At 36.8% G+C, this 25,736-nt stretch overlaps 1 protein-coding gene across 1 annotated transcript in view; it reads right to left on the bottom strand.

Annotated features, from left to right (window-relative positions):
* Window positions 1-21,580: 21,580 nt before the first annotated feature.
* Window positions 21,581-25,736, bottom strand: part of LOC149559355 (protein LURP-one-related 10-like) — a 119,966-nt gene continuing 115,810 nt past the window's right edge. The window contains exons 3-5 of the mRNA XM_089831366.1: window positions 22,375-22,568; window positions 22,089-22,310; window positions 21,581-21,712 (exon numbers count right to left, since the gene is read on the bottom strand). Of these exons, the coding sequence (XP_089687492.1) occupies window positions 21,581-21,712; window positions 22,089-22,310; window positions 22,375-22,568 (548 nt within the window). The remainder of the gene's footprint in view (window positions 21,713-22,088; window positions 22,311-22,374; window positions 22,569-25,736) is intronic.

Below are 25,736 nucleotides of genomic sequence, written 5' to 3'. Positions count from 1 at the left end.
CCATTTTTCAGTGACGAGCTTATGTTGTTGGGGATACTTCTGGCTGAAGTGATCAAGGTGTGCTTGATTTCTTGGAGGTGCATCCTTATGTAGCCAATTGTTGATATCTGGAGTGAGCTCCTCATGAAGAGGGGTTTTTGAGGACACAAAGGTGGTTGGGCCAAACTATTTGTATCGAGGAGGTGGAATCTCCTTAGCTTTGTGATATGTTGGCCGTCCATGGGTATGTGGATCAAGTGGGATTGCTCCGACAGCAAATGCATCTGATAGACTATATTCTCCACAACCTTTGTTGTTGATCTTTACAGTAGATAGGGTGGAGGCAAGGATGGTTTCTGTGTCATTACAAGTGTGGGATGAGCTGGCGATGGCTGTGCCGATGTCTATTCTAGGGCAATGGTTTGTATATGAAGCTTCAACCGCATTGCAGTAAGCAAAGGGTTCTGGATCGGCATGGATGGTTACCTCAGTGCCTTGATGCAGAAATTTGATGCACTGATGGTAGGTGGATGGAACGGCCTTCATAGCATGAATCCATGGGCGACCGAGGAGGATGTTAAATGGTAGGTTTAGATCAACAACATGGCAAACTATCTCTTGAATGACTGGCCCAACCTTGATTGGTAGCAAAATAGTCCCTCCTGTGGTCCTTTCCAAGTTGTCATAAGCTTTGATGGTGATAACCTCACTGATCATATCTGCCTCAGTATACCCAGCTTGTTTTATGAATTTTAGGGTGCAAATGTTCAAGGCTGATCCATTATCTATCATTACTCTTTTCACGGCAAAATTGGATACCATGATGGCTATGTGAAATGGAAGGGTGTGATCTGGCTCAACCGCGGGTATGTCGGTGGGTTTGAAAGATAGGGCACATGAGGATGAAAGGTGTCCAACAAGATTACGAAAATCAGTAGCATTGATATCAGAAGGGACACGAGATTCTATGAGAGCACTGTCAAGGATGTCTTTGTACACAGGACTAGTGCGGAGAAGGTCTAAAATGGATATTTGGGCTGGCATGTTCCCAAGGTGTTCCAAGATATTGTACCGGCTTTTTGATGGTGCTGATGGTGTTGATGAAACTGGTGGGCCTACGATGTTAAATTGCGCTCTTCGAGTGGTGACCACACACTCATTGTCTGGTCCTCGGATATTGATAACATTGACAGAAGGCTCTTTCTCAGATATACAACATATAAGGCTACCATAGTCTATATATGATGAAGTGTGGTCATTGTTCTTCCCATACTGTTGGTTTGGCTGGTGGTTGTTGGTGTTGTTTTGGATAGGTGCTTTTCCAGGATTTTGGTTGTTGTGTGGAGGAAAAGCATTTTGATAAATCTGTAAGCCTGCATTGGGAGAGGTTTGGGCACCAATAGTGATTTCCTTCCGATCAATGAGGTCTTGCACATAGTCTTTCAGTTTCATGCATCTGAGGGTGGTGTGACCGTTTACCCTATGGAACTTGCAATACTCATTACCCTTGTACCATGCAGCTTTGGATTGGCTTGGATCAATTTGCTGGGTAGGAGGAAATTTGATGAGGTTTTCCTTAGCCAATTTCTCAAAAATAACATCCAATGGCTCACCAAGGGGTGTATAGTTTCTAGGTGCAGGTTGGAATCTGGGCTTTTGCCCTGCAGCTATATTGATGGCATTAGCTTGATTGTTAGACCCTTGAAAGTTGGGTCTTGTATTGTGGTTTTGATAGCTTTGGTTATTTCGTTGTTGGTAATTGGTAGCTTGTTGGTTGTTTGTTTGATATGGTGGGTTAGACTGGTTTTGAGAAGGACCAACGATATTCACATGTCTGGTGTCAGTAACCCCATCTGTTGCAACATGCTTGTTTTTGTTCCAATACCTAGACTTGTCATTGGAATGTGATTGATTTTGGTTGGCCTCTTTGTAAATCTTTACCACACCATCTTTGATGAGTCCTTGCTCAAGGATCATTCCTTTCTCTTTGATATCCTTATAGGTCTGCAAACAGTTCATGGTCATGTGGTGAGCCAAGCTGGGATGTGCATTATCAATAAACATTTTCACCACCTGGCATTCTAGCAAGGTGCAGGATATGCGGGTGGTAAGGGTTTGCCATCTTTGCAGGTATTCGGCAAGGCTTTCTCCACCTTTTTGCTTGGTGTGGACAAGATCAACTATTGATAGCTCTGTTTCAACAAGATGGGCATATTGGGCTACAAATGCCTCAGATAATTCAGCAAAGTTTTTAATTGTGCCATAGGGGATTCTATAAAACTATTCAAGAGCTGGTCCAGCCAAGCTTTTGGGAAAAAGGCGCAAGAGGAAGACATCATTGTATGCCACGTCCTGACAATGCATGTAAAATTCTTTGATATGTGTGATAGGGTCTCCTTTTCCTCTAAATTTGTCAAATTTAAGTACCTCAAAGTGTTTGAGAAATGGTGTCGTGGTAATGGCTCTGTCAAATGGGTAAGGACACACATTCTCAAACTTGAATGTCTTTGGATCATTCCCTTCTTGGATGGCTTTCAGAGCTGTCTTCATATGCTCCCACTCTGAATTGATAGGTGATGGTTGGGGTGCCCCCAATGTACGAGTGCCTTGAGGTAGGTATGTGCTGGATGGGGCTATTGAATATGGATGGTTATGAGGGATTTGCTGATAGGGATTGTACATTGTTTGGGCAGCTGCATGGTGGATGACAAGTTGTTGAGGGGGAGGTGGCGCATATTGCTGCATGTGCTACGAGGCTTGCTGTTGATATGGGATTTGAGGTTGGGATTGAGGAACATAAGCTGGCTGTGGGGTAAATGGATTGCTTTGTGGAGGTAAGGTATAAGATGGTTGTGAGGCTTGGGAAAAGGATCAGAGGGCTTGTGGGGTTTGACCAATATATGTGGGTTGTGCCCCCATTTGGGATGGCATCTGCAAATAATTGGTGGTTGGCTGGGGTGGTGGATTACCTCCTAGAAGTGGCATTGAAAAGTACTTGGTAATTGGAGGTAATGGATTAGTTGGTGGTGGAGGTGGTCGGAATTGAAAGCTTGGGAATGGAACTGATGGGGTTTGATAGCTTTGTGGCTGGATTTGGAAGCTTGGTAGAGTGGTGGTGGGAGCTAGGGTCACTTGGGAGCTTGGTAGAAGATTGGCAGTAGCTTGTGGGTTTTGATAGCTTTGTGGAGTGAAGGTAGTAGCTTGTGGATTTGTGGCTGGTGGTATTGAGCTCCCAAGACCTAATGGAAATGATGGGATTGTGTTCTGGGCTGCAGTGAACAAGCTGGGGGTGATGAAAGGTTGATTACTTGGCCCCATGGGTGACATCCCTGTTGTATATTGTTGAGGTTGGCCAAAGATGCTAGCACTGATTTGGGAGATGGGTGGATTTGGAAGGTTGGGTTGGGGAGCAGCAACAATAGTGAAGGGGGTGAACAGTGAGGTATTTTGAGTAAAGGGGGTTTGGAGTGGAGAGGTATGAACCAAGGATGGAGTGGTGGTGGCTGGGTTGGCTTGTGGCACGGAGATTTCAACTTGGGTGGATGATGGTATGTTTGGGTCTGTTGGGTCATATGGATTGGCTGGAGGCTCTTCTTTTGGAATATATTGAGGATAATTTGGATCATAAGAGCCTATGGGTGGTGGCAGCTGCCCAAACAATGGGTGAGATGGATCTGATAATGGAAGGGGTCTTCCAAAGTCAAAGGTTCCTACATTGTCCCTTCAAAAATTAGCCATGATTGTCTCTTTGTTTTTGCCTATAATGGCATTTACCAATACTACATTTCCTAGTTGGTTCATGAAAGCTTCAATGTCAGTAGGTGATGGCATAGCTGGCTCTGGGCTGAAGGATGGTTGAGTGCTCAAGGGGGGTGAGGCTGTTCGATCCAAATGATAGGGCTCCATTGTTTCTTTCTTCTTGGCTAAGCGAGTGACGGGTGGCATGAAAAATGCTCCTAGGGATGAGATGCAATAATGCTGATGGATGCAAAAGGGGGAAGGCTTTTCTATGCAAATGATTTCCTAGGTTGAGGCAAAGCTATATGACAAAACCTAAGGAGGATTGGGTTGGGGATTCTAACTTCAAAGATATGTTGTCAAAGCATAAAAGGTCTGATTTCCTATGTGCAACCTTGGTGGTGATTGTGTCAACTTAAGGATAGACTGATGATCCTTTAGGAAGAACACGAGATTGACCACTTGTGGATCCCAACCTTTAGCTCAAGGTGATGAGGGATAACAAGTGACAAAGCTAGATTACCCTAGACAAAGCTCTGTCAAAGGGATAACCTTGGTGAGATTGGTGGATTTGGAAGATTTTAGGAATGGCAAACTTTTAGCAAGGTGACAACAATTTTGAAAGCTTAGATGTGCAGATTTTCGATTACTGGCTAGATGGTATGATTCTAAATGAGATGGATGAGCTAATAATGCTTAAGGGGATAACTTAAGATGGCTGGCTTTTCTACAAAGATGACACTAAAGTGAAGCTTATCCAAGAAGATGTGGAGAAACAAGGGTGTCTAATCATAGAAATCATGCCTAGTTGGTAAGGCATAAGTAGGATTAACTCCTGGATGTTGGCTAAATTTGATGGTGCGCTCTAACCAGGCCTCTTGAAGTGCTTCGTCGGTAGCTTTGTCCTCTGCTTTGTGGAGTTTGGAAATTCGTGGGCTTGGTGTTATTTCTTTTCTCTTGGCTGAAAGTTCTTGGTATGCTAGAGATGGCTTGAGTTTGACCTTGTGAAACTTCTGTTTGGGTTTGGGTTGTTCCGACATAAATTCTTGAATTTGCTTGGCTTTGGGAAAAATCTCAGTTGTTTTGCTTCAACTTGTTCAACTTCCAAAATAGGCAGTGACTACGCTAAGTGTGCCCTAAGCTGGGATTGACCAAGTTTGGCAAACATTCATTCAACAAGTAAAATAAAAACAAGCAATAGATAGGAACACCCAGATAGAAGTTTATGGTTCTCAGAATGTGATACTTGCACCAAGGAGTGTGTATGTTCTACAAATGTTTCGATCAGTCACTCCAAACACATTAACATCCTAGATGGTTTTCTGCAAGGCTGACAATTGGTTTAGCTAGGGAGTCCTCGATATACGTAAGGTACATGAGGCCCAAATCCGTAGATGAGACCAAAAGGATGTCACACAGCCGAGAGGAGCGGTAACCCACTTCTCCTCTTTCACTTCTCAAGGGTATAAAGTTCCTTGAGGCTTAGCCCGAATGACAAAATCTTGATCCCAAGAGAGGTGTCTTTTGATTCACCTCCCGATTCTTATACTCCGCCGGAGCGCTAGAGTTGAGGTCGTCCAAGGGGTGATGAAATCCCCAAGCAGGCCTCCTAAAAAGAAACAAGGTTTTGGATCCTAATCTTATGCACCCAAGATGGCCTCGAAAGACGATAAGGGGAGAGAAGACTCGGATGACCTTGGGCTAAAAAACATGCTTGTTCTTTTACCAACTGACTCTTATGTGTGCTAATCTAGACTTTGCAAGCACTCATGTTTAAGAGACAATGTTCAATTCCAACTTGAAGTGCCAACAAAAGTAAATCGATCGAAGAATGCAAACAATAAGAAGAGTTAGGGTCAACAAAAGCAAACTCGCGCGCCCGGAGGCCCTCCACGTCAAGTATCAATTAATTTTCTTTAAGGCATTCAAGATTGAGTGTGAGTTTGTTTTAAGCCCAAAACAAAAGTGTGTGAGATTCGATTTCAAGCGCGCACCCGGAGGCTCTCCACGTTAGTTGTTGTTCAATTTTAGTGCCCAAACTTGAAGTGTGATCGATTTAATCTAGCGTTTTGGCCATTTAAGAATTTTGATAAAGTTAAAGCAAACGTTCAAAGACCAAGTGAGTGAGTTAGATTGTGGAACATTTAACACCTTTTTCAAGTAGACCCATCCCCATAAATGGCATTGAGATTGCAACCAATGATTAATATTTGATGGGTGATTAGAAAAGAGTTGAGTCCAAGGAACTACTCAAATTGATTTTTGTAAATTTGTATTTTAACTTAACAAAGTTTCTTAAATATCCAAAAATCAAACTTTACCTAGATTGCATGTGAAAAAGAGATTTGTAATGGTTAATTGATCCTTGGCATTCAAGATTGGGTTTTTTTTGTTTTAAGCATGCATTCCAAAGAAAGTTGATTTTAATCCATGACATTCAAGAGTGTGTTTTTGAGCAACATTCATTCAATGAAAAATGTGTTTAACCATTCAAGTTCATTTTTTTTTTAGCAACATGCATTCAAAGACAAATGGTTAAACATTCAAGTTCATTTTTTAGCAACATGAAAACCTGCAAGAAACATGGTTAGTGGTTCCATATGTGCTCCAACCTGCAATGAGACAAAAAAAAAAACAATTTAGTTAGTTAGCTAAAATCTTCAAAAATGAGAGCTTAACTATGGGAAATTTTTTTTTAACTTTTTTTGTTGTTTTTTCTACGCGTAAAAATGCTTAAAATGGTCTAAATCCTACGAAACCACTAAAAGTCAAATTTTGATTTATACTCTTTTTTTTTTTTTTTAAAAAGTTACAAAGTGCAGAAATAATAAAGCAGAAATGGAACATAGGCAAGTAGAGAAGACAGTCTGTCAAAATACGAAGAGGACAAAACAGATTTGCAGCACAGAACACAGGTGACAAGCAGAGATGCCGATTTGCGCAGATGCGGATTTTCGCAGACGACGATTTTCGCAGACGCGGATTTTCGCAGATGTCGATTTTCGCAGACGCGGATTTTCGCAGATGTCGATTTTCGCAGACGCGGATTTTCGCAGATGTCGATTTTCGCAGACGCGGATTTTCGCAGATGTCGATTTTCGCAGACGCGGATTTTCGCAAATGTCGATTTTCGCAGATGCGGATTTTTGCAGATGTCGATTTGCGCAGACGCGGATTTTTGCAGATGTCAATTTGCGCAGACGCGAATTTTCACAAATGTCGATTTGCGCAGACGCGAATTTTCGCAGACGTCGATTTTTGCAGGCAGAACAAGTTGCAGACGCCAAAACTGCGCCAAAAAAGCTAAAAAATGCAATTTTTTTTTTTTTTTTTAGATGGTATTTCTTCTTCTTAAGTGCGTTCTTTAACCTGAAAAAACAAGCAAAACACCCTCACAACACACTCAAACAACAACAAACATTAGATGGTTAGAAAAATGACATATAGATGAAAATAGATGATTAAATGACCCATAGTGGGGTCCCACCGGGCGTGCCAAAATGTAGAACCAGAATCGGTATGCAAAGAACATTAAAAAATAAAGTAAACATTCACAAACCAAAAACTAAATTCACATATATGCTTAGACAAAGGAAGAAAACAAGAAGTGCAAACCTCACAAGAAAAAGCACTCCATGCTTTTTTGATTCTATAGATGTGTCCTTTTGCTGTGGATGTATGCTCAAGATGCTCAAAAGCTGCTTCAATGGATATGGGTAATGGAAAATTGGTAGCTTTGTGAGCTCTCAATTTGGCATTATAAGGGTATGGTTGATGGCTTTGGTTCTCAAAATAGCACGGTAACTTTAGCTCAAAGATTGTTGATGAAATGGCTTGGGATGGGATTCAATTTATAGGCTAAGGGGTAGAGGGATGGAGGGCTTAGATGCAAGGATGGATGAAGGCTTAAGGAGGGCTAAGATGCACTCAAAGGGGAGCACATGGATTGTGCTTGTTTAGCACCAATGGGAAGGTGACACTTGTCACAAGGAGGATGAGTGTGAGAGGGTAGGGTTAAGGGTTGGTTAAGGGCATGATGAGTGGGGTTGAGTATGTAAGAGGGATGTAAGATGAATGAGTGTGGAAGAGGGAAGAGTGTGGAAGATGGGTGTAAGAGTCATGAGTGGGCTTGTAAGAGTCTTTATGTTTTGTAAGAGCACTCATGACTTAGTGGTTGGGTTTTTTTGAGGGGAGACTTTGGTTTGGATTAGGAAAGTCTTAAACTTGTTGAAGGAATGTGACAACATTAGGGGGTGGATTAGGCTTGGGTTTAGGATTAGATTAGGGATGTTAGAGATGTGCAAGTGGATGGCATTAATGAGGGTGGGTGAGTTAGTGGCTAAGCTTGGTTAGTATGGGTGGATGGGGTGGATTAGGCTAAATGGAGGATTAGAGATAGGTTAGGGGTTTTTGAATTTGAGGATTTCATTTATCAAATAGATTTATTTAATAAATGGGGATTTTTGGAATTAGATAGAAGAATAGGATTTAATTGATAAATAATAGATTATTTGATTTATCAATTAGGACTATAGATGATTAATTAAATTAATCAACTAGGGGATGACAAAGGATTAATTAAATAGAAATTTAATTAATAATGCCTTTTTAGATAACTAAATAGGATTACTAAAATAGTGTAATCAAATTTAGGTGTCTACAGCTACAACCCTCATGCCCCAAAAAAAGAAACATACGAACCTAGTGGTTTTAGACCTATAGCTTTATGTAACATCATTTAGAAAATCTTATTGAAAACATTAGCTCTTAGACTTAAGAATGTCCCCCCCAAACTTATATCTAAAGAACATACTAGTTTTGTCACTAGTAGATCTATTTTAGATGGCATCATTACTATTCAAGAAACCATCCATTCAACTACTTCAAACAAGGACACATGCATGCTTATGAAGCTAGGTATCCAAAAAGTATATGATATGGTGGATTGTAGATTCCTATGCAAAACTTTAGAGGCATTTGGTTTTTCTCACCAATGGATTAACCTCATATTTAAATGCATAGCAACACCATAAATATCACTCCTTATAAATGGCTCACTAGAAGGGTTCTATAGCATATCTAAAGGAATTAGATAAGGAGACCTTATATCACCCCTTCGTATTTATTATCGTGGCTGAAGCATTTGGAAGAGCAATCAAAAAAGCCTAGGAAGAAGGAAAAATCAAAGAGACAATTGTGGCAGCAAATATCTTGAATGTAACTCATCAACAACTTGCAAATGACACAATCTTACCTAGGGAAGCACAATAAAAGAAGCACAAAAATTCAAGCAAATTATACAAGTATACACGTAAGTATCAGGGCAAAAGGTGAATGCAGAGAAATTAGAAATATTTTTTCTCAACACATCACCAGAAATGGAAAATGTTATCCACAATATTATGGGCTTTAGGAAGGGTTCTTTCTCATATAAGTATCTAGGCATCCATTTAGAAAAGTGGGTTAGAAAAACTAAAACATGAAATTCTATCTTAGAAAGAGTTGATAAACAAATAGAAAGTTGGAAAGGGAAATGGTCGACCAAGGTAGGAAGAGCTAAAAAATCAAATCCATCCTATCTGCCATCCCCTGATACCAAATTTCATGTCTCCCCCTACTTAAAGGAGTTAATAAAAAATTAGAAAGCAAACTCATAAAGTTCTTCTAGAAAGGAACATAAGAAAAAAAGAAATTAGCACTAATTAAGTGGGAAAATATTTTCAAACCCAAAGAGTTGAGAGGATTAGATATCAAAACTTTCAATAGGTAGAATGGAGAATTAGGAGAAAAACTAGTTTGGCATTTGTACCAAGAGAAAGACAACAAGTGGGCTACAATTATGTATCACAAATACTTGAATGAGGTAGATCCAACCTCTCTATTTAGAACTAGCACCCCCCAAAAGGGTCCCTTTCTCAGAGCTTTATGTTACAATTCCATTCTATCATTGGTAAATATGTCACATGGGACATAGGGACAAGGGAAGAAGCATTATTCTAGGAGAACTCCTGGGATGGCCTTCCCCCTCTAGATAGTCTTAATATCCCAACAAGCATTAAAAATACATTAGTTAACTAATGGGGAAAGAAGGTACATAATTACAAAAAGGTCAAAATGGAAAATAGGGAGGAAATTTGGATGTGGAAATATTTGGAAGGAATAAGTCTATCTACTGAAGAAAAATAGGCCTTCAAGAACTTCCTTAGTCAATGGTAGGCCAATCATAAGAATAGAGAAGTTAGACTTGTATGGGGTGCATCAAAGGATGGGCAATATAGTGTGAAGAAAGGGTATGAACTTATAATTAACTCAAAAAGATGGAAGAAAATTAATACGACTCTCAAACTATGTTGGGATTCAACATGTTTTTTTTTTCTATTAAGTATAAGGAAAACAAAACAAGGAACAACCACATATCAAAAGAGTTCAGAGTATCAGAGCATACAAAAGCCTATAAACATCATGACATAATATCAAAGATCTAGGCTAGTTCATATCAACCAACCATAAACATCTGGCCAACAAAAATAGCTAGGACAACAAAGATATGATCTAATCAACTATCTCCTACATCCAAGCAGTCCAGGTAGCAAAGCCCTTAGTCCATCTAAACCAAAGCCCATCCTTCCTAATGATATTTAAAGGGTTGTTGAGGATTAATGCGGGAGGGATAAAAGGGTCTTAGAACTAGATAAACTATGATAATAGGTCTTCTTCCAACTCTAATTTGTGCAACATTCTATACAAATATTAAGGTATTCCCAAACTTGTTATTGGGTATCATTATATCCAACACTTCACCTATGGAAATGCATCTTTGCCTCATATCCCTAATCTCTGTGTTGATCTACAAAAATTGTAACTAGGGGCAAAGGGTTATAGTTGTCATTTTTGAAGATCCACCAGTGATAGACTGATTATCTATATCAGGTTGTTCTCTTTTAGGTGACACATTGTCAATAACTCTTTTCTTCTTTATAATATGCTACAAAATATCTTTTAGTGTACACCTTTCCTCATCTAGTTCTTCTAGATTAACATGAAGGTCAAATGCTATGTCCTCCCTCTTTAGGATCAATGTGCACTCTTTAATGACTTGATGAAACTTCTAACCTTTAACTTTAAAAACAATAGAAATCTGCACACAAACATGTTGGATAATGAGTCTCTGCAGAGACTTAGTAAGAACCCTATGTCTACTCTTAAATATATCCTCATTTCTCATAATCCACAATTTCCAAACTACCAAAGAAGAGAAAATAGATCATAAATCATTGAGGGAATTTCAAAAGTCTGGGATGAGACTAGTGATAATGTGGAAGAGAGAAACATGATATTTTAACTTGATTCCAAAGATTAGCCAAACCCCCTTGGAAAAAGGGCAACTAGAGAAAAGATGGTCCACAATTTTCAGGAGATTATAGATAGAACAAGCATAAGGGTTACCATCTAGCATAATGATAGGGATTTTGTGGAGAAAGACTTGCCATGAAAAACAAGTAACTTTTGAATCTACTGGTCTATGCCAATGAGAGTGAAGAGTCTTGGCCCAAGCTAATTGGTACATAATTTGGCATTCCATCTATCATTAAGGTGATTAATAACGTCCAATGAATTTGACAAAATCTTATAGAGAAACTTGGTTTTCGTTTCTCACACTGGTGTTCCATCAAGCCATTTCATATCAGAAAGTTTGTCACTAGGGGTCCCATATTGAAAAGGAAGATTGGCTTGCAACCAAACTTCCTTAATAATGGAGTAGGTCCTAAGGTGTGAGGGTGGAAGAGTAAACTTAGAGCTAAAGTATTCTCAACTAATTAGATTACCATCTTGGATCAAGTCATTGAAGCTTGAGATACCATTTTTGCACTAGTGTCTGGCTAAGCAACCTTGCAATATGGCCAAAGGCTTCCCATTCCTTTCTAGATTCCACCATGGGGATTTCTCTCCATATAATTTAAAAGCATAGTTTGTAGCCTTGTTGTCCCCAATACACTGCCTCACATGTTCCCAACATTTCCAAATGGCCTTAAATACCTTAGAGCCACAAACTTTGATCTTCCATTTACCTGATAGAAGATCATGGATGTGCATATTGTTCCAAATTTTTCCCCTATAGGGGGCCCTCATAAAATATTATTTTTGATCAGGACCTTCCAAGGTTAATACCTTGGAGTGCTTTAGCAATCCATTTGACCACAAGAGCACACCCTTTCCACCTCAAATCTTTCATTCCTAAGCCTCCAATTTCTTTCCTCCTAGTACACCACTCCCATTTCATTGCATGTCTCTTTTTCTTTCATTTTCCATTAAACCACAAAAAAATCTTGATCACTTTTTGGATATAATTGGTGTGGGCCAAATTGAAAATCCTTGCTGAGGAATAGTAGATGGTATATACCATTAGAATTTCCTGGCAAACCTATACTCTTCCAGCTAGGGATATGTAGTTCATGTTCCAGTTACCTAACTTCTTTTCAAATTTGTTTTTGACCCATGCCCACATATTATTAAGGTTGAGAGATACTAAGAATGGTATGCCCAGGTATCTAACAATATAGTTAGGGCCTCCCTAGGAAAATCCAAATATGCTATACCAAGTTGGATGGTATTCTTGCCATTCTAGCATTATAGATTTGTTGATGAAAATTTTGCTGCTAAAGGCTCTACAAAAGATGCCAAGTTTGCTAAAAAGGTTTTGAATGTTTGGTTCCAAGAGTTCAATGAGCATAGTAGTATCATCAATGAACAGCACATTGAAGACTTCTTCACCATTTGGAAGCTTAATGCCTCTAACTTTGGGAGATAGGGAATCATCTCTTAAGATATAATGAAGACAATAAATGGCTAGGACAAATAGGGAGGTTACAATAGGGCATCCTTGTCTTATAGATCTGGAGAGTTGGAAGTCACATGATCTAGACCCGTTGACTTCTACTATAGTAGTGACATCTTTCATCAGAACAAATACGATACTTACAAATATTTTAGGAAATCCAAAGCGTTTCAACATCATTTTTATAAACTTCCACTCCACTCTATCCTATGATTTTTCATAGTTTATAAGGAACATAACAAAGGTTCAACCTAAATGCTTGGCCCAATCCATAGCCTCTCAATAGGTAATAAGATTCTCTAAAATGTATCTTCCTTTAACAAAACATGTCTAAGATTGGCATACAATCTTTGGAAGAACATCTTTTAGCCTTTGGACTAGTATCTTGGCCAAGATTTTATAGGAAACATTCAATAGTATTATTGTTCTCTAGTTTTTAATGAGTGTTCTATCCCCTTCCTTGGGTATAAGCTTCATTATACCTCTATTAATTAAGGGCCCAATGATCCAACCTATAGAGCATGTTCTTATAGCCATAAAAGATCTTGCAAAATCCACTCAATGTGCCTTTTATAGAATTCAATAGGGATACCATTTGGGCCTGGGGCTTTACCATTACTCATTTGCATAATTGCATTGGTAATCTCTTCTTTAGAAATGGGTTACTCTAATATGACCCTATCATCGTCTTCCACTTTCTTAGGAATCAGTTCTCTAATTTTGCATCTTACCTCCTCCATGCTGAATCCATCATCTTTAGTGGAGAAGAGCGGAGTATAATAGTAGAAAACTCCTTGAAGATATCCTCTTGGGTTGAAATGGTAGATTCCCCTATCTCTTTCTTCCTTATACTTCAATATCTGGAAGAAGTATTTTGACCCACTGTCACCATGCTCCAACCAATTCATTTTGCCTCTCACCTTGGCTCCTTGAAATTTTATAGTTTTAGAAACTCCAAAGGGAATCCCTAGCCTTAATTAAGGTATCAAGGGAGATAGGGTAATGAGGGTCCTTCTGAAGTCTTTCTTTTTTCACCTCAAGTTCACTATGTAAGGAAGTTTTTGCTCTTATGTAGTCCTTAGCTTTCTTCTTACCCACTATTTGAAAGAGATTTCCCCAGTTACCAACCATAATATTCCATAGACTAGTCACATCACCATGTTTGGTCATGCTCACATTATACCACTCGATGAAATAGGTCGTAGACTTAAGCTCACTAATTTGAAGGAGGGAGGTGTTAAGAGAAAAGCTTGAGACTCTCGAGTCAGGAGATTGAGATTTCTTGATGAGAAATATGGAGGAAATGATAGGATGATGGTTAGACAGGGTGAAGGACCTGAATGGATTCACCATTGTTGCTTCTACTAAAGGAAAATGTATCTTTACTAATATAGAATTTGTCTAACCTTGAGTATATTCTTTTATCTCCCTTTTGAAAGCTGGTCCATGTAAACCAAATACCCTTATGCACATTCTTATTTCTAGCTAGGGGGTAAAATAGTTTGAATTTGTTAATCAGTCTACTCCAAGAAGCCTTTTCCTCATATCTCCATTCCACTTTCTATCCTCCAATCTTATCTTGTTGGTTCTCTACCATGTTAAAATCTCTATTCATGATCCATGGGATCTCTTTTAATTAACAACACGAATTCCATAGGTTGGATTTATAAGCACCCTCATTCAGGGCATAAATGGAGCATATTCCAATTTCTCTTCCCTAGAACAATACTAAAATATAGACAAGCCTATTGCAAGGAGAAGTTCCCTATTCATGACATATTTAGAGCACTTGGGCTTGAGAAGGATTGCAAAGCCACCTCTTCCTTTTGGATGGTTAGTGAGATATGGGTTAGCATCCTTCCAAATGCGCTTCAAGTCAACATCTAAGTGAAATCCAAAAGCTTTAGTTTCTTGAAGCAAAGGGAAGTCTACATCAGGATGAGCTCTAAGGAGTCTCTTGATAATATACTTCCTGTCAGGAGACTCTAAACCTCTCACATTTCATGATATGAATTTAAGATCCATTGGAACATGGTTTGGGATCAGTGTCAACTATGGGTTTAGCATTCTTGAAGAAGCTAAGGACATTACTGTTAATCTAGAATTGTCTCTCACCAAAAAATCAAATTCAAACAAAGATTGGTTTAATGGTCACCTAGGATGCTCATTAAATGAAGTAACATTAACTCATTTGCTCTGTTTCATGTTATGCTTTAATATTTTAAGTTGTGATCATGGGATTTGCATGGTCATGGGAAATTGAGCACTGACTAAGGTTAAGGCTACAAAAGTGTGCTTGCTTTGATTTCACCCAATCGCATGGTCATGTTGACATGCTACGATTTGAGTTGTGACCGTGCGACAATGCAAGACTTTTGATGTCCAAATTATGTCCTACATTGTTAGATCATTTAGATCTATGACCAGCAAATGTTCTCCACAAATTGAGGAGTGGTTTTTCTTTGAGTTGCAATTGAGCAATTCCCTTGTTTTGCAAAATTGAAAAGGTTAGATAGTAATGCCAAGTGCAGGTAACGAGGTGGCGATGACCAGTGGATTGTAATTTCGCAAGCAGTCAATGATTATTAAGTGAAGCTGGCGGTAAAGTTGCGATCATAAGCAATTGAATGCAAGGAATAGGAATTGGATCACTGATAAGGTGGCATAATAATGAGAAATTCTTGGTCCATGTGGTGGAGTTGGATGGTTAATTTTAGTTGACTAAAATTACGGTCAATCTAGTTGATTGGTGATAGTAGAAGCAGTTCCTTGAAAGAAGAATTTGATCTTTTGATTTCTTGTAACCACTTTCATTGATCCTTAGGTTTGATAAGTGCAAGGAAATACTCCTCTGCCATTTGTTAAATCCATTCATTCAGTCAAAGATTAAATAACCATCACTTCTGACCTCTCAGAGATTTGTTTAGTGTAGAAGTGATTCTCTCAGGTGTGAATTTACTCAATGGTTAGTTCTTTGCTTTGTAGTAACTGTTCTCTAGAGATTTGATCATAGTGGTTGAATTTTTATCTTGTAATAGAATTTATCTCAGTTACACCTGCACTATAAAGGCAAGTGTTGTACTCTTTCTTAGGGTTAAATTTTCTTTTTTTCTTTAGTACCACCTTGGCATGCTACTGTAAATTCCCTGTTGCCTTTCAGTTATATGACTTCTTGCCTTATCTCTTTCAACCTTGTTGTACCGTGTAAATTTGTTTGCCTCTCTTTGACATACTTTAAATATCTATAATCTGCACTTTTTGTATCTTTTTCACCCGTGAACAATAAAAAGTGAAGTATCTTCCTTGTGTCACTCATATGGTTGTCTAATCTATGTGTAGTTTATAGATTAAAGAAAGGTTTGAATTCGTATATCTTTAGACTGTGATAATAATAACACTGAGTATATATGGTAGAGACTTATCTGGACACCCTATTTTGGTGCATCACCTCTTTGGAATAGATCAGGTAGTTGCTTTTATGTATTCCTTCTCCTTTTTCTCTTCAAGAATAGTTTAGGAGCATCCTAATAATAGAGGAAGTCAACCTTCTCTGGAGATTCAACCTCATAGTTCAAGTCCCACAACTTGGAGGTTGTTTCCATGTTTCATGAGGCTATCCTTCGTAAGACTTTGGGCAAGTGTGCAAGCTTTTGGGATAACAATTACATTTCTAGATTTTGCTTGGTTTGGATGCAACAATAGAACAAGAGGGCCTACCTCTTTTCTTGGATATTCTAGGCCCAACTTCTTCTTTAGGATAGACTTCTTTCAACACTTCACCACCTTCAATTGACCATCTTCTTGGTTTCCTAGTTTTCTTCTTTGCCCTAAACGTAAAAGGAGTATCTCTATTAGTACTAACCATTAGGTTATGAACTCTATATTCCCTAAATTCTAGCTCCTGACTTGACCTATCTTCCTCAATACCAGGTATGTGGATGGCTAAAGCTAGTCTTCTAGCTGACTGATTAACATTTTATTCCTTTGAGGCTGACAACAACCTCATAGTTATTCAACTTATCTTCCTCACCATGTGTGATCCCAATCTCATCTAATTTCCTAGTTGGTTCCTAACCTAAGCTACGGAGGGGTAGTGGACTCTTGTCAACATCCATATTATTGCTAGCTATGGTGTCCTTCTCCTTAGGAGGAGGATTGGGGCTACCAGTTATGATTTCTTCTACCTCATCTGGAGGGGGAAGGACGAGATGGACAATGTCACTATTGTTTAATGTATGCCCTGATCTTTTCTAACATGTAATTTTTTGAGCATACATTATTCTATGTTTGGGCCATTATTTTATAGCCTCAATAGAATTGGCTTCGACAATAGAATTTTAACATTAAATTGTCTAGCACTGAGATGGGTAGGGTTACTGACAGGGATTTGAATGTCCCACAAAGCAATTCAAGCTCAACAACAAGCTTATCAAATAGGGGGACATGTGCAATATCAACTTGGTTCCTTGACTTGCTATGCACTCCAAAATTCTAGGAGGTCTTAGGGCCTTGGTTTCAATTCTTCAGGATAGGGCAATTTTTCCTCACATGCCCTTCTTTTCTTCAGAGGAAACATGCATTAAGACCCCAGGAAAGGTGATGGGGCAGGAATATTTACAACCTTGAATGTCAAAGACCACTTCATTGGGATATTCTTTACCCCAGTCAATGGAAATCAAAATTCTAGCATCCAAATGAGGGATTAATGAAGAAGATTTGTCAAATCTAATTACTTTTCCAAGGGTTTCCAACGCTTGAGGAATCAAGTTCTAGAGGAAGGGTGGAAAGTTCCCTACAGAGATCCATCTAGGATATTTTTATAAGTAGCCTTTCAGAAGAGAATTTTAATAGCTGATAGATTTAGTAAGATGGGAATTGAGGGACCATCGAGATGTACATTGTGTAAAGAAAACTCAAAAATAGTAGAATTTATATATTATACCCATGCCCCTATACTAGGGAATGTTAGTATTGGCTTTATCATAAATTAAACTGGGCTACACCTTTTCTTGAAAATTTGATAGTCACTTAAATGGCTAGCCAAATGGAAACAAAACTAAAATATATAATAAACTATGGAATATCTCTTCTCCTATCCTCATTTGGGAAATTTGGAAGGAAAGAAACATGCATATATTTAATGATTTGGAATTAAACATTCTCCCCCTCCTCAATAAAGTAGAAACCTACATGACAAAATTTATGCATAATACCCTAAGAACATTTGTGAAAGTAGAAGGGTCTTTCTCAGATTGGGATGCAGAGATGTGTAGAAACTGGACCAATCTTATTAACCCTCCTTTGGTATATCCATAGAAAAGCCTACAAGCATGAAAGGAATGTAGATGAGAACCTCCACCAATTGGGTGGACAAAATTAAATTTTGATGGAGCCTCTAGAGGAAATCCGGGCAAGGCTAGAATAGGATGCATCATTTGCTTAGAAAGTAGAGATTGGATCGTAAAGAGAGCTAAGCCATTAGGTATTACAATGAAAAATATAGCTGAATTATAATCTCTAAGGGAATGACTCAATCTAAGTCTAAAATTGGGCATAAATAAATTAGTTATCGAAGGGGATTCCCTAATTATTTTGAATGTGTTAAGAAAATGGAAGACCCCAAATTGGATCAATAATTTAAAGCTTGAGACCGTGAGCTAAACTTGCTAGATAAGTTCAAGGAAACTAGGTTCCTACATATTTATCAAGAAGGGAACATAGAAGCATATCATCTAGCAAATAGGGGAGTGTGTGGAGAGAAATTATAGTTCAAGCACCCGAGATCTAACTAAGACTTGAGATTCATATTAAATTATGATGTTCTCCCTAATTTTCTTCAACTTATTACATTGTATGTCTTTAAATTTTAATTGTATTCCCTTTCCTTGGTTCTCTCTCTAACTCTTCATTTAGCAACCCCTTTCCCTTTAATCCAACATATTAGATCCTAGAATCAAAGGGATTATAATTGACCTAGACTTATATAGATTCGTGCTATCACAAAGATCTTTATTCATTCAAACCAGGATATGATGATCCTCACTTACTCATCAAACAGAGAAACTCAAGAACATGGCATTATTTGAAATCCATACATATACCAAAATCGAGTTCAATGAATTCTATAAGTTGTATGATATTTATTTTATATGGATTATTCACATATGGAAGGATGGAACAAGCCAAAATTTTAGTTACTTTTGAACACTCTAATGTAAATTTTAGTTTTCCTAAAATGGCTATAGATTCATGTTCATTAACTCAGATAAAGACTATAACTGATATTGGTACCAAATATTTCCACTCTAAATATCTTACCCATACTAACATATATGGTAGTCTCAGTAGTTAGAATATAAGGGAGCATACGGTAAATACTGAAGGGATAAAACTATATTTCAGAGTATTAAAGCTATTAACCTCTCTCTACCCAAATATATCAACATTCATATAATAATATTAAAATAGTATCCACATTCTGATATAAGGAAAGTAAATTGTGATCTTTACATATTTAGTCACTATTTTGGAATTTCAGATTAATTAAGGAAAATTTGATGACCCCTGATACCCTTCTTTCTTTTATGGCATTATCTGAAAGCTTAGTTCAAGGGTCAAATATTAGAATTGGATTAAAATTCTCTCCCGTTTTTATTTGCATTTAGAAGAATATATAGAAAGTAGGTTAATTTCAGGCTATTGATGTTAATTCATCTTGAACTTAGTTCTCGCTCTAGATTATTTAAATGGTTCAAGTTTGGTATTGAACCCAAATGTGAGTAACTTGTTAATCTCAATATATAAGGGACATATGTTATCTACATATCAGAATCAAATATAAGTAATCACTAATATATTTAAAAATTTGCTAGGTCTAAGAATGATTTAGAGCTAAAAAATTTAGGAAGGAATTTGCCGAATCTAGGGTTGGGTGGTTCATATAAATATTAAAATATAATTTGGATAATGGAATTAAATCCCCAATCAGATGTTCAATAAATTAGCTAATCTATAATCTTCAGAATCTATTTTCATACTTAGACTTAAAATGAGTATTTAAAACCTTCAACATCCTTAAGGCATCATAGTATGATTTTTAGAGACATCAACCTATTTTGGATTCTCTAAACTTAGAGTACATTAATGTATCTGAATATTATAGCTAAATTTAACTGATGTCTTCAAACCATATACACAAATTAAATATGATAATACAAAGGTATGTTAAAGGGGTATATATTCAAAGAAACCTTCTCTATAAAGGGTTGTCTTTGGATAAAGATCAGAATAGCTACTCTTTATTCGAATAAACATAGCTTACAATGGAATGTTGAACTGATACTAACAATTTGAATAAGTTTGAATTCCTTTTTTAGAGTTGCAAAGATCCAAGGAAGTGCTTTTCAATACAATAGGAAAGCTCATTTTTATAGGACCATTTAATTCCACAAAAGGATCTTCACTATTCCAACTCAATTCAAGATCCAAATGAAAGCAGATGAAACCTAAGAAGTATGTAATGGAAAGAATGCCTTCCTAGGTCCCTAAGTACAAAATGGGATAGTTGTAAATTATTTATTTCCAATCTTAATAAAATGTATGTGGTAAGATAACAACTATTGTAACACTGGGGTATGCCCTTTTTAACTTTGTAATTTGAATATGAGTAATGTCTTGGGCAAGGCTGAAGGTTTTCTTCTTCGTTCTTTCCTACTAGTGCCCATTTGAACAAAGACTACTATAATTTTTTTACTATTTTAATAAAAAATTATATGGCCTCAGCTTTTTACCGATAAAAAAAGAGGATAAAAGTGGGATTAAAATTTTGATATAATGTGAGGTAAAAGAGAATGCATAGGAAGGGTTAATTTTTTTTAATAAAATAAAAGAAAATATTTCAAATCAAAACAGTAAATATGTATGTGAGAGAAAATAGTAGGGGAAATAACCTACATGGTACAAATTCAATTAGATATATAGAGGATTATAATTTAAATTAGAAAATAATTTATGATAATTTGCACTATATTATAGAGCTAAGATAAATAAAATAAAAAAGGATGACCTAAATAATGAAACTAATAAGTGGGATGGTGGAAATGTCACTAAGGCGAACATGATATTGAAATGTCAAAATATAGGGAAATGGGAATGCATGAACATGAAGAAAAGATAATAAAGAAAGAAAAGTCTACAATCTCAAAATAAATGAAAAGAGTACAAAAGGAACATGAAGAAATAATAATAATAATATAGGAAAAAAATCATAGGATCTCAAAAAAAGAAAATTGAGTATTAAAGGCATTTAGGAGAAGGTGTGTGGCTATGAGGATGGCTAACATCTCCCCTACACCAATAAATAAACACATGCACTTCCATGCATAAAAATGTAATAAAGAAGTTAATATTTTGGTAGATGAAAGACTTTAGGAGGAGGCATGTGACATCAAAGCTAGAAAGAATATCTCTTAAGCCTATAAATATACTCAAACACCTTCATACATATAAATATTTAATGAAGATTTTCTATTAAGGAAACATGACCATGACATAAGGGTGAAGAGAATCATAATTCTATAAAATTAAAGCAAGGGACAAATGTTCAGGAGACGTGCTATTATAAAAAATATAAGAAAAACCATTGATCTCCATGAAAAAAGTTAAGTTTCAATAAAGTTTATGATTATACACCAAGTTAAGGATAATTCTACATTCATAATAACTTTGACACTCAATATAAATATTTAATTTTAGAATTTAAATAATTATACATTTATAAGTACCCACCTTGACAAGAGATGGACAATTTATACAAGGACAAAGAACTAGACCCGCTTGAAAATAATGATAAGGGTGAACTCGGATAAACACCTTAAAAAAATTAATTGTTATTTTGCATTTACTTTAAACAATGAACAAGAGACCATAGGATAACCTATAACCTCAAACTCAGTCACTACTCCAAACACACTCGACTGTTTGTCCACAATAGAAGAATGGTTATAAATAAAACAAACATAAGCCCAATCAAGAGCAATGGATATAGTCGAGAATTATAATGAGAGCAACAATGAAAGCATGGTCCACACCCGGCTGCACCACCACTGAATATGAGCCCCTCTTCAACAGTAGGTTTACCGCTGTGCATTTCTTCTTCATCTGATTCATAACCAGTATAGACGTCTTCCCATCAAATTATTAAAAAGAAAAATTAGATGATATATTTTATATTGTTTTTAAATTTGATTGTACAATCCGTGATGCACTTAAGAATCTTCATCTAATGACAATAAATATTAGTTCTTGGTTCTTATAAAATACTCTATTTGTTCATTGGTCTAATCATCAAAACTTATAATATGTTGTAATTAATTATTATTATTTATTAAAAAAAAGGAGTCTTACAATTTACCTTTATATTATAGACTCTTGCCTAGTATCATATCTATATAAGGAGGAAAGATAAAATTGAAAAGCTAAAAACATAAAAATATACAAAATGAAAAGGATTACTAAAACAATATATGATACTTACCTCTGCGACAACCTGATCGCCTTGATAAATTTTGCAGGATCGGTTGAAAAAGCTACTCTTGACATGGAAATCACAGAGATTTTGATCCTTGTTATCGGCCATGAACACATCAAGCGCCGTCTTCAGCTGAAACACCGACGATTTCTTCACACTGAAGGCCAAATTCTGACCGTTGAAGCCGCCATCGTTGAATACTTTCCATCGCTTGTGCATCGTGAGTATCTGCAGTAATTTCCAATTAAATTCCGTAGTTTAATTGATCAACATTAATTAGGGTTTTTTGTACCTTTTTCTTCATGATGAAGGCATTTCCAGCGCCATCATGCAGAACACGTTGGCGATGGAAGCTCAACACTTTTCCCGAGGATTTGAAGACGATGTTACCGTTGGAGTCTGTGACTGTGAAGTCGCCACCAGAGAGAGTGAGGAGATTCCTCTCTACGCTAAATTCGTTGGTTTTTTGAACCGGGTATTCCATTTCTGCTAAAACAACTCACAAATGGTCGAACTAGAATGAAATTAGGGTTCATATGCTCATGAAATCAAGCGTTTAAAACCTTCACGCTTTGAAGCGAGGCGTTGACAATTTTATGCCGCTTCATATTTTATTTTTCCTGTAAGTTGTATGGAATAGAATTGGTCTTTCTTATTGTTAAAAAAAAAAAAAGTGTTGATCACAATGATCGTATAAAAAAAAACAAAGTCGCCGAAGATAAGCCCGGACTTCGTTCAACAGCGTGTAGGTACCTGAGACGACTAAGAAAGTAATTGTTATTAAATATTACAGGCTTCATTATAAATATTCTGTGAAAATAGAAGCTGTCTAAACACTGACTTGCAAGGAAATTGCGGTAGATTAGAATAATTTTCAGAGTTTCCGTGAGCATTATATACTATGTTACTTTAATATGATAAAAGATATAAAAACACGGCCGTCCCAATGCCTAGCATCTCACTTCGCCTCAGCTACATTTCATTCAAAGTCATTAAATAATATTATACATACTTATCGTTTGCCAAATTCATCTTTGTTAATGTTTTAGAGGCCCAGATGGGTTCTCGTACATTTTCATTTGAGTAATCATTATTTAACTGAATTTTTTTATTACCAGTTTTAATATATTATGCAAAATACATTATAGAGAATGGGCGAGGATAGCCACCCTTCAAAAAATTTGAAGAAAGATAGTGTCACCGAGAAGCCAATAGGCTTTTCACTGTGGGCATCGCCCCAGTGACGGAAAATTGTCAACGCTCCTAAATTCGACCGGAAATTGTCGAATGTTCATAAACAATCTTATGCCAACATAGAACGGCATTGTCTACGAGACAACATATATGCACCATTATTCAATGAAAGTATAAAAGATTTCTACTATTTAACACTTGGGAGGGGTGCATATATGTTGCCCAGAACGGTCGTGATTTCCAAATATGCCCACATGGATGACAACTCGACACAATCCGAAGGACAAGAGAAAAGTCAGCGCAGTCTTGGGTAATGATCAAACTCGTGAGGAAATAATGAATATATTTGATAAGAAAGACCCTATCAGGGAAAAACGCTAGCTCGTCACCGACAAAGGTTAGGGCAACTAATAAGGGACAGGTGAAAAATAGAATTGCCACATACCCCATTTATGGATTGTGATAGAGATTTAGAGGGTATTGTGCTTCTTGCAAGGGCACCACTGAGAAATGCATACCCCATTGATGGATTGTGATAGAAATTTAGAGGACATTGTGCTTCTTGCAAGGGCACCATTGAGAAATAATCTTATCCATCTCCAAGTGACCGCCTAATTTTCTTACATTTATTTATGTTGATTTGAGAGAAGTGAGAGTTCATTAATTCGGAGAACGCAAGCTTGGCAGGGTGGATCATATTGTTAACTAACACTAAATTCTTCCTAGTTCCTTCTGTAAAATTTTCTACAGCTTTAGGATCTAGCTAAAAGAAAAATAAATAATAATTGTGGAATTGAACAAGAAAGAAAAAGCTGATCACAATAAAAAAATTATTGGCTACATTGTGCTCTTTCTCATTGATAATAATGATTACATTATGCATGATTTATACAAATTGAAACCACCTTTAACAGGAGCAAATTACAGTGAAGAGTTTCAGTTATCACCAATCGTGCATGCACAATTAACAAGAGACTATCTAATTAACAACATTAGTTTGGGAAAAGTCGCTATCAAAGTTGGAGGATCACCGTCAAGTATGAACTAATATGACCATTGAAATTATTAACACTAACACCTCCCCTTAATTTCGAATAGGAAGAATGAAAACAATTCAAGAAAAGAGGAAAGGTCTTTTGTGATGAGAAAATTGCAAATATCTGTCAAATGATAACTGCCATAGTGTTGAACGAACAACCTTCTTTGAAACCGAGATGATGATCAAAATGACTCTGCATGAGTGCCCCCAATGATACTACTCGAATAATGAACAAATGGCAAACAAAGAAAAAACATATGTTAATCAAATCGAAGATACAATAGACAATAATCTACATAGCTACCTCAAATAAAGTATAGATGACAAATAGAGGCACAACATCTATCATTCAAGGATGCAGTTGACACATGATTCTGTACGAGCAACTCTAATGACACTACTTAGCCATGCAAGAATAAAATGAAGATTGAAAATACAAATGTTAGTTGTCTATTAATCTAATCAACTATTGAAGCAAAGTGTCATAAGCCATCATTAATGTTGATATCCAGATATAGTGACAAATGACTAAAGTAAATATCTTTAAAATGTATATATTATTCTAAATATAAATATATCTATACAATTTATTTGTTGATATTTTGGAATAAATAATAGTAACCAATGTAATCCATTAATCAATTTAAATCAACACAATACGAGTTATACAATTAATGAATATGAGGATCAAACATAAACGTCATATTGAAATATTATCTAATGACAATAAGTAATAATAATAATATCAATAATTAATATATAAAGTATATACTAATATACTTTAGAAAAGAATTAGCATTAATTCGGAAATCACTAACTAATATATAATATAATACCCAAACCAAGGGGCACAACCTTAATGATTTAAGCATATTTATAATCCTATGCTATTCAGGGGAGGAGAGGGAGAATATAGTCAACAATTAATCATCCAAGCACCAATATATATTATACAGTCAACAGTAAATACACATTGAATATTAATAAACCAAAATCTGCTTAAACATACATCATCGAACACCAAAGAGGAGAATAGAAGAAAAGAGAGGAGTGCAACTGCACTGCAGGAAAGGAGGGAGTTTAGATATACATCCACCCACGCACAACAAAAGAAGGTGAGTTAGACAAACTACACACACACACACACACACACACACACACACACACACACACACACACACACACACACACACACACACACACACACACACACACACACACACACACACACACACACACACACTCACGCACAACAAAGAATATATACACACTCGCACATAGCAAAGAAGTATACGAAAGGAATATTCACCCACACGCAGCGAAGGAATCCATACCAAACACAGTACACACACGCAGGGATCATACAGTCTACTCACGCACAGCAAGAAAGGAGGACAAATTATATAAAACCCTAAAACTAT

The sequence above is a fragment of the Cupressus sempervirens genome, chromosome 5 (genome assembly GCF_028749045.1).
Source record: "Cupressus sempervirens isolate cs-2001-9-10 chromosome 5, ASM2874904v1, whole genome shotgun sequence".
NCBI lineage: Eukaryota > Viridiplantae > Streptophyta > Pinopsida > Cupressales > Cupressaceae > Cupressus > Cupressus sempervirens.
The sequence above is the reverse complement of the archived record's forward strand: the minus strand, read 5'-3'. Positions and strand labels throughout refer to the sequence as shown.